This window comes from Spodoptera frugiperda, chromosome 23, assembly GCF_023101765.2.
Source record: "Spodoptera frugiperda isolate SF20-4 chromosome 23, AGI-APGP_CSIRO_Sfru_2.0, whole genome shotgun sequence".
NCBI lineage: Eukaryota > Metazoa > Arthropoda > Insecta > Lepidoptera > Noctuidae > Spodoptera > Spodoptera frugiperda.
The window spans coordinates 12,689,823-12,701,805 of NC_064234.1; the positions used below are offsets into that span (position 1 = coordinate 12,689,823).

Sequence of the window (11,983 nt, forward strand, 5' to 3'; positions counted from 1 at the left end):
AAGCTAGTCCATAATAAGTGTGAAATCATCAATATCGCTTTTAGCTCAGATTTAGCCATCATCATCAACATGCAATACTACTGCTAAGGACATGCCTCTTATAATGGTACGAGATCCGAGCTAAGATCGACCTTCATCCATTTGGTAACCGAATGAAACATTACATGGAGAAGGAATCAGCATTAATTACCGCTCACTATTTGTGCTCAAGGCGGATTGGTGACTTTCAACCGAAGTTTTTCATCGCCGTATAATAACACTGCGAAGATTTAGAACTCAGATTTATTCAACTTTATTCTGACGCTGACAACATTGTTTAAATACATATAAATTATGTTTGCTTGAACCTAACTTCGAGGAAAGCATTTAACACTCCCTCGCCCGTGCTGCTCAGGGTCACTACGAAATCTATGCGGCCCTTCTCGAAGGGAAACACATTGGGGAAGTTTTCAGTCGGCGCCGTGATGTTCATTACAGAGTGATAGCCCTGTGGACACAGAACAGAAAATATGTATATTATCTAAATGTAGAAAAGAAGGAGATTGACACGGATAACATAATAATGTTGTGAAGACTTACAACAGGCAAGGGACATATCAAGCCCGAGTTCTTCAAAGCGCCGCCAATGAAGGGCTCCTTATTGATGAGGTCGCAGTACTTCATTTGGCCGCCCACGAATGAGGGCCGGTACTCATTGTGCAAGTACTGGTTGATTCTAATATCGACCTGTAAGCAATACACTGTTAAAAACATGGCCCATAATAGACTAATTTACAAGCGAATTTCGAAAATGTCCAATAGACGCGGAAATTGTATTGAAAAAATAATACAAAATATATTGTTACCGTAATATTGTTAGTCCAGGTTTGCTTGTTAATGCCCATCAAGTTGATGTAGTAGGCAGACTTCCTGCTGTACCGCCGAATGTTTAATGTCAGATTGGCTACGTATTTGGGGTTCGAGAATGTCACATTCGCCCTCTCAGGAATCACTTGCATGCTGCTCTGAAAATAAACGCATTATTAAATAACTACAAAAATGACAAAATCAAACAGATTGGTTCCCTTACCGCATCCACATGTTGCAAGACATGGAGTAACTAGGATCAACTACAATCTTAGTTACTTTTGAAACCGAATTCCCTGACAGTGGTATCTTGTTGACGACCGCATTCCGCGACCGCAGATAGAATTGGTATCGGCTACCTCCTACACCTAATTTTATTATTTACTTGGGAGCCGCCCTAGCTTCACATGGGTGCAATCGTGATGTATTATATACATATTATTATATTAAACCTTCCTCTTGAATCGTTCTATCTATTAAAAAAACCGCATCAAAATCCGTTGCGTAGTTTTAAAGGTTTAAGCATACAAAGGGAAATAGGGATAGAGAAAGGTACTTTGTTTTATACTATGTAGTGATATTATTCCAATTAAAAAATCAATGATTTCAATATATGTACTTACTGTAATTATTTTAATATTAAGGATAAAACACGAAAATAATAGCAGAACATTATGAGGAAACATGAGTTCGGCCAAAGAAATCTGTGCGTTCTGTAGTGTCGACCATAAGCTACACGCAGGTAGTAATTACACATATATCGATGTGATTTGTATACCAGTTTAAAAATATTTAACTTTTTTAAAGCGTAATGATTAATTACGCGATAAGATTTTGCGTATCGATAAATGTTAAATTAACTATAATCTAGGATGGAAGGACGCACGATCATTATTCAAATCGGATCAATAGTTCTGGAGATTAACGCGTTCAAACAAACTCTTCAACTATATATTAGTATACAAGATAATACAGGCGTACAAAGGTTCGAGAGATGTCGCGCGGTGTTCCACAGGGTTTGGTTTTGGGGCCGCTCCTGTGGAACATAGGCTACGACTGGGTGCTGCGCACTGACCTCCCGAGCGGCGGCAGCGTGGTTTGCTACGCTGACGATACGCTGGTGCTAGCATGCGGTGGTAGTACCAGACGGCGGCAGACCTGATAGTGAGACCGGTTGCGATAGTCGTTGAAAGGATCCGGCATTTGGGACTCGAGGTGGCGCTTCATAAGTCTGAGGCCATGTGTTTTATGGCCGCGAGAAGACGCCACCTCCAAATGGGTTCCAGACAATGGGAGGAAGGGTTTCCATCGGCATCGAGGTGATGATGAAATACCTGGGACTCGTCCTCGACAGTCTGTGGAAATTCGAGGAACATTTCCGAAGTTTGGCTCCCAAGTTGGAACGGACGGGGCCGTTCTTAAGCAGCTCCTACCCGACCTCTGGGGACCAAAAGCCTCCTGCCGGAGGTTATACGCAGGGATCGTGTGCTCCATGGCCCTCTATGGGGCCCCGGTGTGGGCGCCAAATCTGAGGCGACGATTAGCTCGCGCGCTGGTTTAATCCCAGAGGGTTATGGCCGAGCTGCGGACTACCTAGCGGGTTTACCGGGGCTTCGGCTCGAAAAGCAGGAGTAGGAAGGGGTGTAATAGGGTGGTTTTTAGTCAGTAAGTGTCTAATACTGCCTCGCCCAGGGCGGGAGAAGTCATTTGATGATTTTCCCCCCTCAAAACAAAAAAGAGGGTCATGGCCATTTTGCAGGATCACCGCCGTCGGATCTGGAGGCGAAACCGCTCGCGCACGTATATAACTTACGTGTGAAGGCGCGTCGCCGGGGCGAAACTCCACTGCCGCGTCAGATTAGTGCGTGGCGGGATGAGCTCCGGCGCGATCTCATGGCGGAATGGAAGCAACGACTGTCGCAACCGAGGGCTGGCCTCACTGTTATAGCAGCGGTAAGTTCCCTCTTTGAGGAGTGGCTATAGAGGCATCACGGCGTACTCACCTACCGCCTGACGCAGGTGCTTACCGGACACGGAAGTTTTGGCAGGTACCTGTTTCGGATTCGGCGGGAGGAAACGCCCGAGTGTCGTCATTGCGAAGACCGCCAGGACTACACGGTGGAGCATACAGTAACGGTGTGCCCTGCATGGGCTGAGCACCGCCGTGTCCTTATGGATGTGATCGGCGACGCTGACCTCTCGCGTCCGGCCCTGGTTCAGGCCATGGCGCGGAGCGTGGGGGAATGGGACGCCGTCTCCCCCTTCTGCAAAGCAATGATGCTAGCTAAGGAGGAGGCGGAGCGCGTAAGAAAACGATCCTCCTCACGCCCCAACCGCCGTAGAAGAAACTCCGGGCATCGGGGATCGCGTGACGATCTCCGGTGCGGGTCTGCGAACGGCATGCAAGAGTAGCTCGACCGACCCGAGGCGCGTCACGTTCCGCGCGCGCCTCAAAGTGTCAGACCACCACAGATAGGACCCCTATGGGCTGATGCCTGGGCTCGCTGTCATTGCAGCGATAAGTCCCCTCTTTGAGGAGTGGCTAGAGAGGCGCCACGGCGTCCTCACCTACCGCCTGACGCAGGTCTTACCGGACATGGAAGCTTCGGTAGGTTCCTGTTTCTGATTGGGCGGGAAGAAACGCCCGGGTGTCATCACTGCGAAGACCGCCCGGAGGACACGGTGGAACATACGCTTGCGGTCTGCCCTGCGTGGGCTGAGCACCGCCGTGTCCTCAGGGATGTGGTCGGCGACGGCGCCCTCTCGCGTCCGGCACTGATACAAGCCATGGTGCGGAGCGATTTCCGGGGACTGGGATGCCGTCTCCTCCTTCTGCGAAGCAGTCATGCTAGCATAAGGAGGAGGCGGGGCGCGTGAGAGAACGAACCTCCTCACGCCCCAGCCGTCGCGAGAGACACTCCGGGCGTCGGGGATCGCGCGATGATCTCCGGCCACCGTAAGTGCGGGTCTGCGGACGGCGAGCAAGGGTAGCTCGCCGCCCGACCAGAACCAGACCCGTGCGTGCGGCGCGTCGCGTTCTGCGCGCGCCTCAAATTCAGACCACCACAGATGGGGCCCAGTAGGGCTGATGCCTAATCCGGAGCTGCGGACTACCTAGCGGGTTTACCGGGGCTCCGGCTCGACGGGCAGGAGTAGGAACGGGGTGGTTTTTAGTCAGTAAGAGTCTGACACTCCCTCTCGCCTCGCCCAAGGCGGGAGAAGTCATTGGATGATTTTCCACCCTGAAAAAAAAAAAAAAAAAATGGGCTGATGCCCGATCCGGAGCTGCGGCAAGTCATTGGATGATTCTAAAAAAAATATATAGGCATACAAGGGTTGGGCACTGGACAGTTACCCGCTGGGCACCACCTAGCATGGGATACAAATCTGCTATTTTAACAAAATTCGTCATTCTCATATTCATTTTTAAATAGGTATTTTGTTCAATAGTTTCAAAAGTGCCGTATATTGGGCTTGTTGAAATAAATTACTTTGTAAAATTCAGATTTAACAACAGGAAATGAGATAAATATAATTATTTACTACAAATTGGCTGTTTGTCTCTAAATGTTGATACACTTGTTGGTTTAACTATTTTGACAAAACAGATTATGGTAACCGCGTCCTATCCTAGTTATAGTTAATTTAACATTTATCGATACGCAAAATCTTATCGTGTACTTAATCATTACGATTTAGAAATAGTAAAATTCTTTTAAACTGTTATACAAATCACATCGATATAATATGTGTAATTACTACCTGCGTGTAGCTTATGGTCGACACTACAGAACGCACAGATTTCTTTGGCCGAACTCATGTTTCCTCATAATGTTCTGCTATTATTTTCGTGTTTTATCCTTAATATTAAAATAATTACAGTAAGTACATATATTGAAATCATTGATTTTTGAATTAGAATAATTAAAATAATAAAATTAGGTGTAGGAGGCAGCAGATACCAATTCTATGTAATGCGGTCGTCAACAAGATACCACTGTCAGGGAATTCGGTTTAAAAAGTAACTAAGATTGTAGTTGATCCTAGTTACTCCATGTCTTGCAACATGTGGATGCGGTAAGGGAACCAATCTGTTTGATAGCAGCACGCGGAGGACATTTTTGTAGTTATTTAATAATGCGTTTATTTTCAGAGCATGCAAGTGATTCCTGAAAGGTCGAATGTGACATTCTCGAACCCCAAATACGTAGCCAATCTGACATTAAACATTCGGCGGTACAGCAGGAAGTCTGCCTACTACATCAACTTGATGGGCATTAACAAGCAAACCTGGACTAACAATATTACGGTAACAATATATTTTGTATTATTTTTTCAATACAATTTCCGGGTATGTACCTAGTCTTGCCATAAATATTGTAATACTAAAGAAAACATTTTTTTTAACTGCAAATAATATATTACTTTGACAGTGTGTCAGTTTAATACATAAATATACAACAATTAAAAATATAAAAAGCTTATTCGAAGTGGTCTCCATTGGCTGCAATACAGTCCTTTAAACGTTGTGGCCAGTTATCAATAGAAGCACGCACTCTTTGATAAAATCTTTTGCTTTCGGACAGGATTTTTTCGAATTCTTACCCTTACTGCTTTGACCACCTTTTTCGTACGAACACTACGTGGACGGTCAGATCTTTTTCTGTCACAAACAGAGGAAGTCTCATTGTACCTATTAATAGCCCGGTACACAAACATTTTACTAATACCAAGTGTATGGAGAGTTTTAAAAATTGCATTTCGCTCCATACCTACTTTGTATAATGCAATCACAGCGATTTGGTCCCCTTTATCACCCCACTCCATAGTATATCGCAAAATATTGTACAATGTATTGGCGCCAAAATGAGAAAATCACAATTTATAACAATCGTATAAAAATGACAGATTCGAAATTCAAATGTAATAGATATTTTTTTTATTTTTAAGTGTAACAGTATTTATGGCCAGACTAAGTATATTGGACATTTTCGAAATTCGCTTGTAAATATGTTCTTAACAGTGTATTGCTTACAGGTCGATGTTAAAATCAGCCAGTTCCTGCACAATGAATACCGGCCCTCATTCGTGGGCTTCCAATACAGGTACTGCGACCTCATCAATAAGGAACCCTTCATTGGCGGCGCTTTGAAGAACTCGGGCTTGGTATGCCCCTTGCCTGTTGTAAGTCTTGCCTTCACAACATTATTATGTTATGCGTGTCAATCTCCTTCTTTCCTACATTTAGATAATATACATATTTTCTGTTCTGTGTCCACAGGGCTATCACTCTGTAATGAACATCACGGCGCCGACTGAAAACTTCCCCAATGTGTTTCCCTTCGAGAAGGGCCGCATAGATTTCATAGTGACCCTGAGCAGCACGGGCGAGCCAGTGTTAAAGGCTTTCATCGAAGCTAAGTTCAAGCAAAAATAATTTATTTGTATTTAAATATGTTGTCAGCGTCAGAATAAAGTTAAATAAATCTGAGTTCTAATTCATCGCAGTGTTATTTATACGGCGATGAAAAACCTCGATTGAAATTTTGTAATCACAATAAAGTTTATGTAAAATGCATATAATTTGTAAGCGCGTGTTTTCATAACGGTTGCCATGCGAACAACGCGCTACGAGTTACGTATTCTGTAGAGAATACAATGCTACGCCCTTCTGGTTACGGCGGTAAGAGCTTTTTTTTGAAGGGAGAAATCATCCACTGACTTCTACCGCCTTGGGTGAGGCGAGAGGGAGTGTCAGACTCTTACTGACTAAAAACCACCCCATTCCTTCTTCTGTTTGGCGCCTGGGAGCCCCGGTAACCTGTTATGTTGTCCGCAACTCCGAATCAGGCATCAGCCCTACCGGGTGCCATCTATAGTGGTCTGGCTCTTTTAGGCTTTACTCGCCGTCCACAGACCCGCACTTATGGTGGCGAGGTACACCACCTCCGTATGCTCCACCGTGTGTGTGTGACACCCGAGATGTGACGTCTCTCATGCGACTCCTCAGAGAGGGGAGTTACCGCTGCTACAACAGTGAGTCACGGCGGGAAGAGCTAGTCTTTGCCAGAATTTATTCATCCACGCGGACGAAGTCACGGGTGAAAGCTAGTCCATAATAAGTGTGAAATCATCAATATCACTTTTAGCTCAGATTTAGCCATCATCATCAACATGCTGTTTGCAGATGATACATCACTGATTTTTAAAATAGATCGACGTACGAATAATTTTGACGTCGTAAACAGCTCCATTCTTCGGGTCTATGGTTGGTTTACTATTAATAACTTGGCGCTTAATGAGAAAAAAACCAAATGTATTAAATTTTGCTTGCCAAACATACAAAATAACGAATGTTATGTTGCTTTGAATGGACAAAAGTTGGAATTTGTTAAGGAGACTATATTTTTGGGTATCACATTAGATGACAGATTACAATGGGGGCCCCACATAAAAGCACTTTCAGGGAGACTAAGCTCAGCTGCTTATCCAGTTAGACAAATTAGGCAGCTAACGGACGTAAATAAAGCAAGACTTGTTTATGGCGCGATGGGGCGATGGCTCAGAGCAACATATTCTGGGGGGCGGCAAAAAATTAAAAACGATTACTAACACTTGATATTGCTTCCCTCAAGTGGGCGCCACAATATTTTCGCCCGGGGTGTCAGTGGCCCCTACGCCGGCACAGTTTCACAGCAATGTCCTACGGTATTTTGCTGTGGGGTCAAGCCGCGGATGTAGAATCAATTTTTATTTTGCAAAAACGAGCTATTCGAGCAATATATAACTTGCCCCGTCGCGAATCTTTGAGAGAATTATTTAAAAATATAAATATTCTTACAGTACCATCTCAATTCATTTACGAAAATATTATGTACGTAAGAAAAAAACTACAATTGTTTGAAAAAAGAAGCGACAGACACAATTTTAATACGAGAGGTAAAAATAAGTTAGCTATACCGCAATTCCGATTGTCCAAAGTGCAGAAATCCTTCATGGGATTTTGTGTTAAATGTTATAATAATCTACCATTCTAAATCTGAACTAAAAAGAACATTAAATCTTGTATAAAGCGTGAACTGTGTAAACAGGCATATTATAAACTGTCAGATTATATTGAAGATAAAAATGCGTGGCAACATGTTGGTCCGGCTCCACTGGGCACTCGCTTACACTAGACAGTGCTCAAATACGATCACTAGTTAGATATGTAAACTTCAAGTATTAATTTATTCCATTGCAGTCTAGGGATCCTGGGGTATCTTTATTAATCATTTATTTCAGACTTAGTCCATAAATTACATAAATCAAAATCACAATCAATAAATACAATCAATTAAATAAAATCAAAATAAAAATACAATTAAAATCAAAATTAATCAAATAAAATAAAATATAAAACAAAAATAGAAATTAAAAACCCATATACCTACTCATAATGTCGTAAATACAATCAAGTAAAATAATACAATTAATATACAATGTCAAAGAAAAAGAGGAGAAGCGCTAACATGAAGCTGCATCCACCTCTGTAACAGGGACAGGTCCCACCGCTCGGACAATACCCTCAGGAGACTGTTTGAGCTGCCCCGTAGGCGACTTAATAATGAAGCGCTTCGCTTCCTGATAATCGCGAAAAAATCATCCGTCCGCGCCTCAGCAAACATAGTCGAAGCACAACAAAACCGAGGCAGCCCCAACAGCATCCTAAAAGCGTTGTTGTACTGCACACGCAGCGCGCTGTACGCCCGCTGCGTAAAGCTAGCCCACAGGCTACACGTGTAAAAGGACTGGCAATATGCCTTAAAAAGTGTCACTTTAACTGGTCCAGTACATCGTGCAAACCTGCGAGCCAACATATTACAGCGGACAGCCAGCGCCCTGCGCTCTCGCTCAATGTCCAGATTGTCACTCAAATCATCAGAGACCCAGTGGCCCAAGTATTTAAATTGCTGCACCCTTTGTAAAGGAATGCCGCATAGAGTGACAGGTGGTACAGATGAGTAACTTTTGGTACCAGCTTTGAAAACCATGAATTCACTCTTTTTAGCATTATAAGTAAGCCCATGGGCCTCCGCGTACGACTCGCAAATGCGCAGAAGTTTACGCAAAGCAGCTATCGATGGACTCAGCAATACCATATCATCCGCGTAACTGATGTTGTTCATACACACTCCATCTATAGAACATCCAATATTAGTACTGCTGAGTTCACCGACCAGCTGATTTACGTACAGGTTAAAAAGGCGAGGCGAGGATAAACCCCCCTGCCTCACTCCGCACTCCAAACTATATACATCCGATCGCGCACCCAACCATCTAACTGCATTCTGCTGATTACTGTACCAGTACTGGAGCAACGATACAATGCTAGGCGACACATCTGTTTCACATTGTAGCTTCTGCCATAGCTTGTCATAACACACCAGATCGAAAGCTTTAGAAAGGTCTAAAAAGCATGCATACACCGGTGTGCTTCTGTCCGTATAGTACTGAACAGTCTGCTTGAGACAGAAGATAGCACTCTCAGTTGACAAGCCGGGTCTGAACCCAAACTGAGCGTCATGTAAATGGATGTGCGCTCCCAACTGTTGATCAAGCAAACTGTCCAGCACCTTAGCTATGACAGTCGCAAGCGAGATCGGTCTGTAATTAGACAGGTCCGATGAGTCCCCCGTCTTGTCTTTGACGATTGGCACTACGACTGTGTGCATTAAGTCATCGGGTAAATAACCGTGACTAAGGCACAAGTTAAATAATAGCGCAAGGACTCTTGGCAGATGTACACCCGCGTACTTCAAATGCACGATGCTGAGATCATCATGACCTGGGGACTTGCCTCTCACCATCTTTTTTATAATTTGGACCACATCCTTGGCGGTGAATCTAACACTGACATACCCAGGGTGGTCCCCAACATCGAGTACCTGTGACGCGGGCCCGAGCGGCGACATTACGCTAAAATGCCTCTGAAAGGCACAGGCTATGTCCCGCGGCTCATGCGCACCACCGACAGTCGCCGGAGAGCCCGACCTTGGATTCAGCTTGTGAGTATTTTTCCAAAAATCACCAAAGCTCTTATTTGAATGATGTTCTGCAATGATGTCCATTTTTATCTGACATTCATTATTTTGGCAGTACTTTAATTTTTGTTTAAAAAGTTTCCTAGTCTCACACATATTATTATAATGATATCCAGATCTAGGACGTCCATACGATACCCACTGCTGAAAACAAAGCCTGGCCCTCCGGTGAGCGCCACTAACGTGCCTGTTCCACTCCGTCACATATTTAAAATTGCCGCGCTTAGGTACAATGCAGCTTCCCTTAGCGGCTTCAGTCAAAATATTTATAATGTCAATGTACATCTTATTTATTATCATTTTATGGTTCTGATCACTACATGTCACATCTGCGCAACTACATAACTCAGATGGAAAGTCAATCTGCTTAAGTCCTAAATTACAGTATTTAGTATAGTCTTGAATTTGACTACTGTCCCTAAGTCCCCACTTGACACAATTAAATGTATTCGAACTGATTGAAACTTTAGGTTTAACAATTTTTACATCGCATTTAATCATTAGCGGATAATGGTCAGACCAATATGTGTCATACAATACGCACACATCAACGACGGCGCGCCGCGCCGCGCCGCACCCGCAGTGGTCGAGCCACCGGCGACACCCGTGCGCATCACTTACAAATGTATAAGTATCGTGGGGTAGCCACTCAAAGTCTAGACACGTCCACGATTGTTCATTACAAAAAGTTATTAACTCGTTCGAGAACAACTCACCTGGGTGCGCGTTAAAGTCTCCCAGAATGAACACAGATTCCACATCACAACTTTCAATAATCGCGTTTAACTCACTTAGGCACTCTGTAAACTCCGTGAGATTATCGACTGAGTCAGTAGGCATGTACACTGATATCACCAACATAGACCGGTCATGAAGCACTACCTTTATCGCAGTGAGACGCACACTAGTACACGCGATCACAGACACCGTTGGGAACATCGTCTTCCTCCACAGCAAAGCGACTCCACCATATGGCCTCCCTCTAAGTACTCCAGCGGTTGTATCGACAGCAGACTTGCCAGTAAAAGAAAATGCGTCATCAATGCTGCCCAGAAACTGTAGGTCGTGAGGGAAAAGCCAGGTCTCCTGTAGTGCCACAAAACCCGCCGTCCGACAAAGCCGCCTCACACAATCCACCGACCTAGTGACACTCTTACAGTTAAATGTAACAAGTTTAATGGTACTATCCATTTACTGATGATATTAGTCCCTTTATCTCCCGGTAGGCAGGTTTGTCCGAGTTGCGATTGTAATCAACAAAACGGCGATATAATACCCCGTCGGGCCAAAAGTCCTCGGTCATAAACATGCCGTACTTTTGTTTTGGTACAAAAACAATGAATCCATTATAATTTCTGTTTGATTTCATATTGATCTTTTCCAATTTTATTTCTAAGCTGGTTTTCTTCAGTAAATAAGATTTTATATCGTTCTCCGATGTTTTATTTATTTAAAAGACGATATTAAAGATAATTTTTATTTGTATAGAAGCATTATTTCAAAATGTAAGTGTACATATGTGGGCACTATGTTTGAAACAACCGCTATTTTATATTCTTTACAAATTTTATTTATTAATTATATTCGTTGTTCTTAAAGCAATTAAGAAATTAGATTTGAATAAGGGACCCGGTCCTGATTCTTTACCACCCATTTTTTTTAAAAAGACCGCAGAATGTATAGTTTGTCCTCTCCATATAATATTCAACAAGTGTTTACGCGTAGGAACTTTTCCCGATATTTGGAAATGCGCTAATATTACTCCAATCTATAAAACTGGGGACAAACATGATATAAAAAACTATCGTCCTATCTCGATATTGTCTATTTTGTCGAAGCTTTTCGAGGGTCTTGTACACAATGAATTATATTCACACATTCACCACCTTATTTTAAGTGAGCAGCATGGATTTGTTAAACGTCGTTCGACCAACACTAATCTCCTAGTATTTACTGACTTTTTATTCAGAACGATGGACGATCAAATTCAAGTTGATGCCATTTACACGGACTTTCGGAAGGCTTTTGACAAAGTAGACCACAAACTACTTTTA

At 43.4% G+C, this 11,983-nt stretch overlaps 2 protein-coding genes across 4 annotated transcripts; one reads left to right on the forward strand and one right to left on the reverse strand.

The window, feature by feature from the left end:
• Positions 1 to 264: 264 nt before the first annotated feature.
• On the reverse strand, positions 265 to 11,301 carry LOC118267182 (uncharacterized). Of its 2 annotated transcripts, none has more exons than XM_050702996.1 (4): positions 10,646 to 11,301; positions 846 to 1,004; positions 580 to 726; positions 265 to 487 (listed from the first exon to the last, which is right to left on the reverse strand). In XM_050702996.1, exons 1-4 carry the CDS (start codon positions 10,688 to 10,690, stop codon positions 332 to 334), a joined length of 507 nt encoding a protein of 168 aa, XP_050558953.1. In that variant the 5' UTR covers positions 10,691 to 11,301; the 3' UTR covers positions 265 to 331. The 2 variants fall into 2 exon arrangements, with proteins under 2 accessions (XP_050558953.1, XP_035436901.1); XM_035581008.2 differs by lacking the exon at positions 10,646 to 11,301 and adding an exon at positions 1,470 to 1,616.
• LOC126912167 (uncharacterized) lies at positions 3,909 to 8,536 on the forward strand. 2 transcript variants are annotated; one of them, XM_050702997.1, is made up of 4 exons: positions 3,909 to 4,727; positions 5,000 to 5,155; positions 5,884 to 6,030; positions 6,128 to 8,536. In XM_050702997.1, exons 1-4 carry the CDS (start codon positions 4,665 to 4,667, stop codon positions 6,281 to 6,283), a joined length of 522 nt encoding a protein of 173 aa, XP_050558954.1. In that variant the 5' UTR covers positions 3,909 to 4,664; the 3' UTR covers positions 6,284 to 8,536. The 2 variants fall into 2 exon arrangements, with proteins under 2 accessions (XP_050558954.1, XP_050558955.1); XM_050702998.1 differs by lacking the exon at positions 3,909 to 4,727 and adding an exon at positions 4,772 to 4,923.
• Positions 11,302 to 11,983: the final 682 nt, after the last annotated feature.

What these genes read in the sequence shown, in the direction of transcription:
- LOC118267182 (XM_035581008.2), bottom strand. Translation starts at nt 1,532, where the DNA reads ATGTTTCCTCATAATGTTCTGCTATTATTTTCGTGTTTTATCCTTAAT. An exon ending in CCTGGACTAACAATATTACG is followed by an intron (nt 727 to 845) that starts GTAACAATATAT and finishes TATTGCTTACAG; the next exon opens with GTCGATATTAGAATCAACCA. An exon ending in TGATATGTCCCTTGCCTGTT is followed by an intron (nt 488 to 579) that starts GTAAGTCTTCAC and finishes CTGTGTCCACAG; the next exon opens with GGCTATCACTCTGTAATGAA.
- LOC126912167 (XM_050702997.1), top strand. Translation starts at nt 4,665, where the DNA reads ATGTTTCCTCATAATGTTCTGCTATTATTTTCGTGTTTTATCCTTAAT. An exon ending in TTAATATTAAAATAATTACA is followed by an intron (nt 4,728 to 4,999) that starts GTAAGTACATAT and finishes GTTTATTTTCAG; the next exon opens with AGCATGCAAGTGATTCCTGA. An exon ending in TGGTATGCCCCTTGCCTGTT is followed by an intron (nt 6,031 to 6,127) that starts GTAAGTCTTGCC and finishes CTGTGTCCACAG; the next exon opens with GGCTATCACTCTGTAATGAA.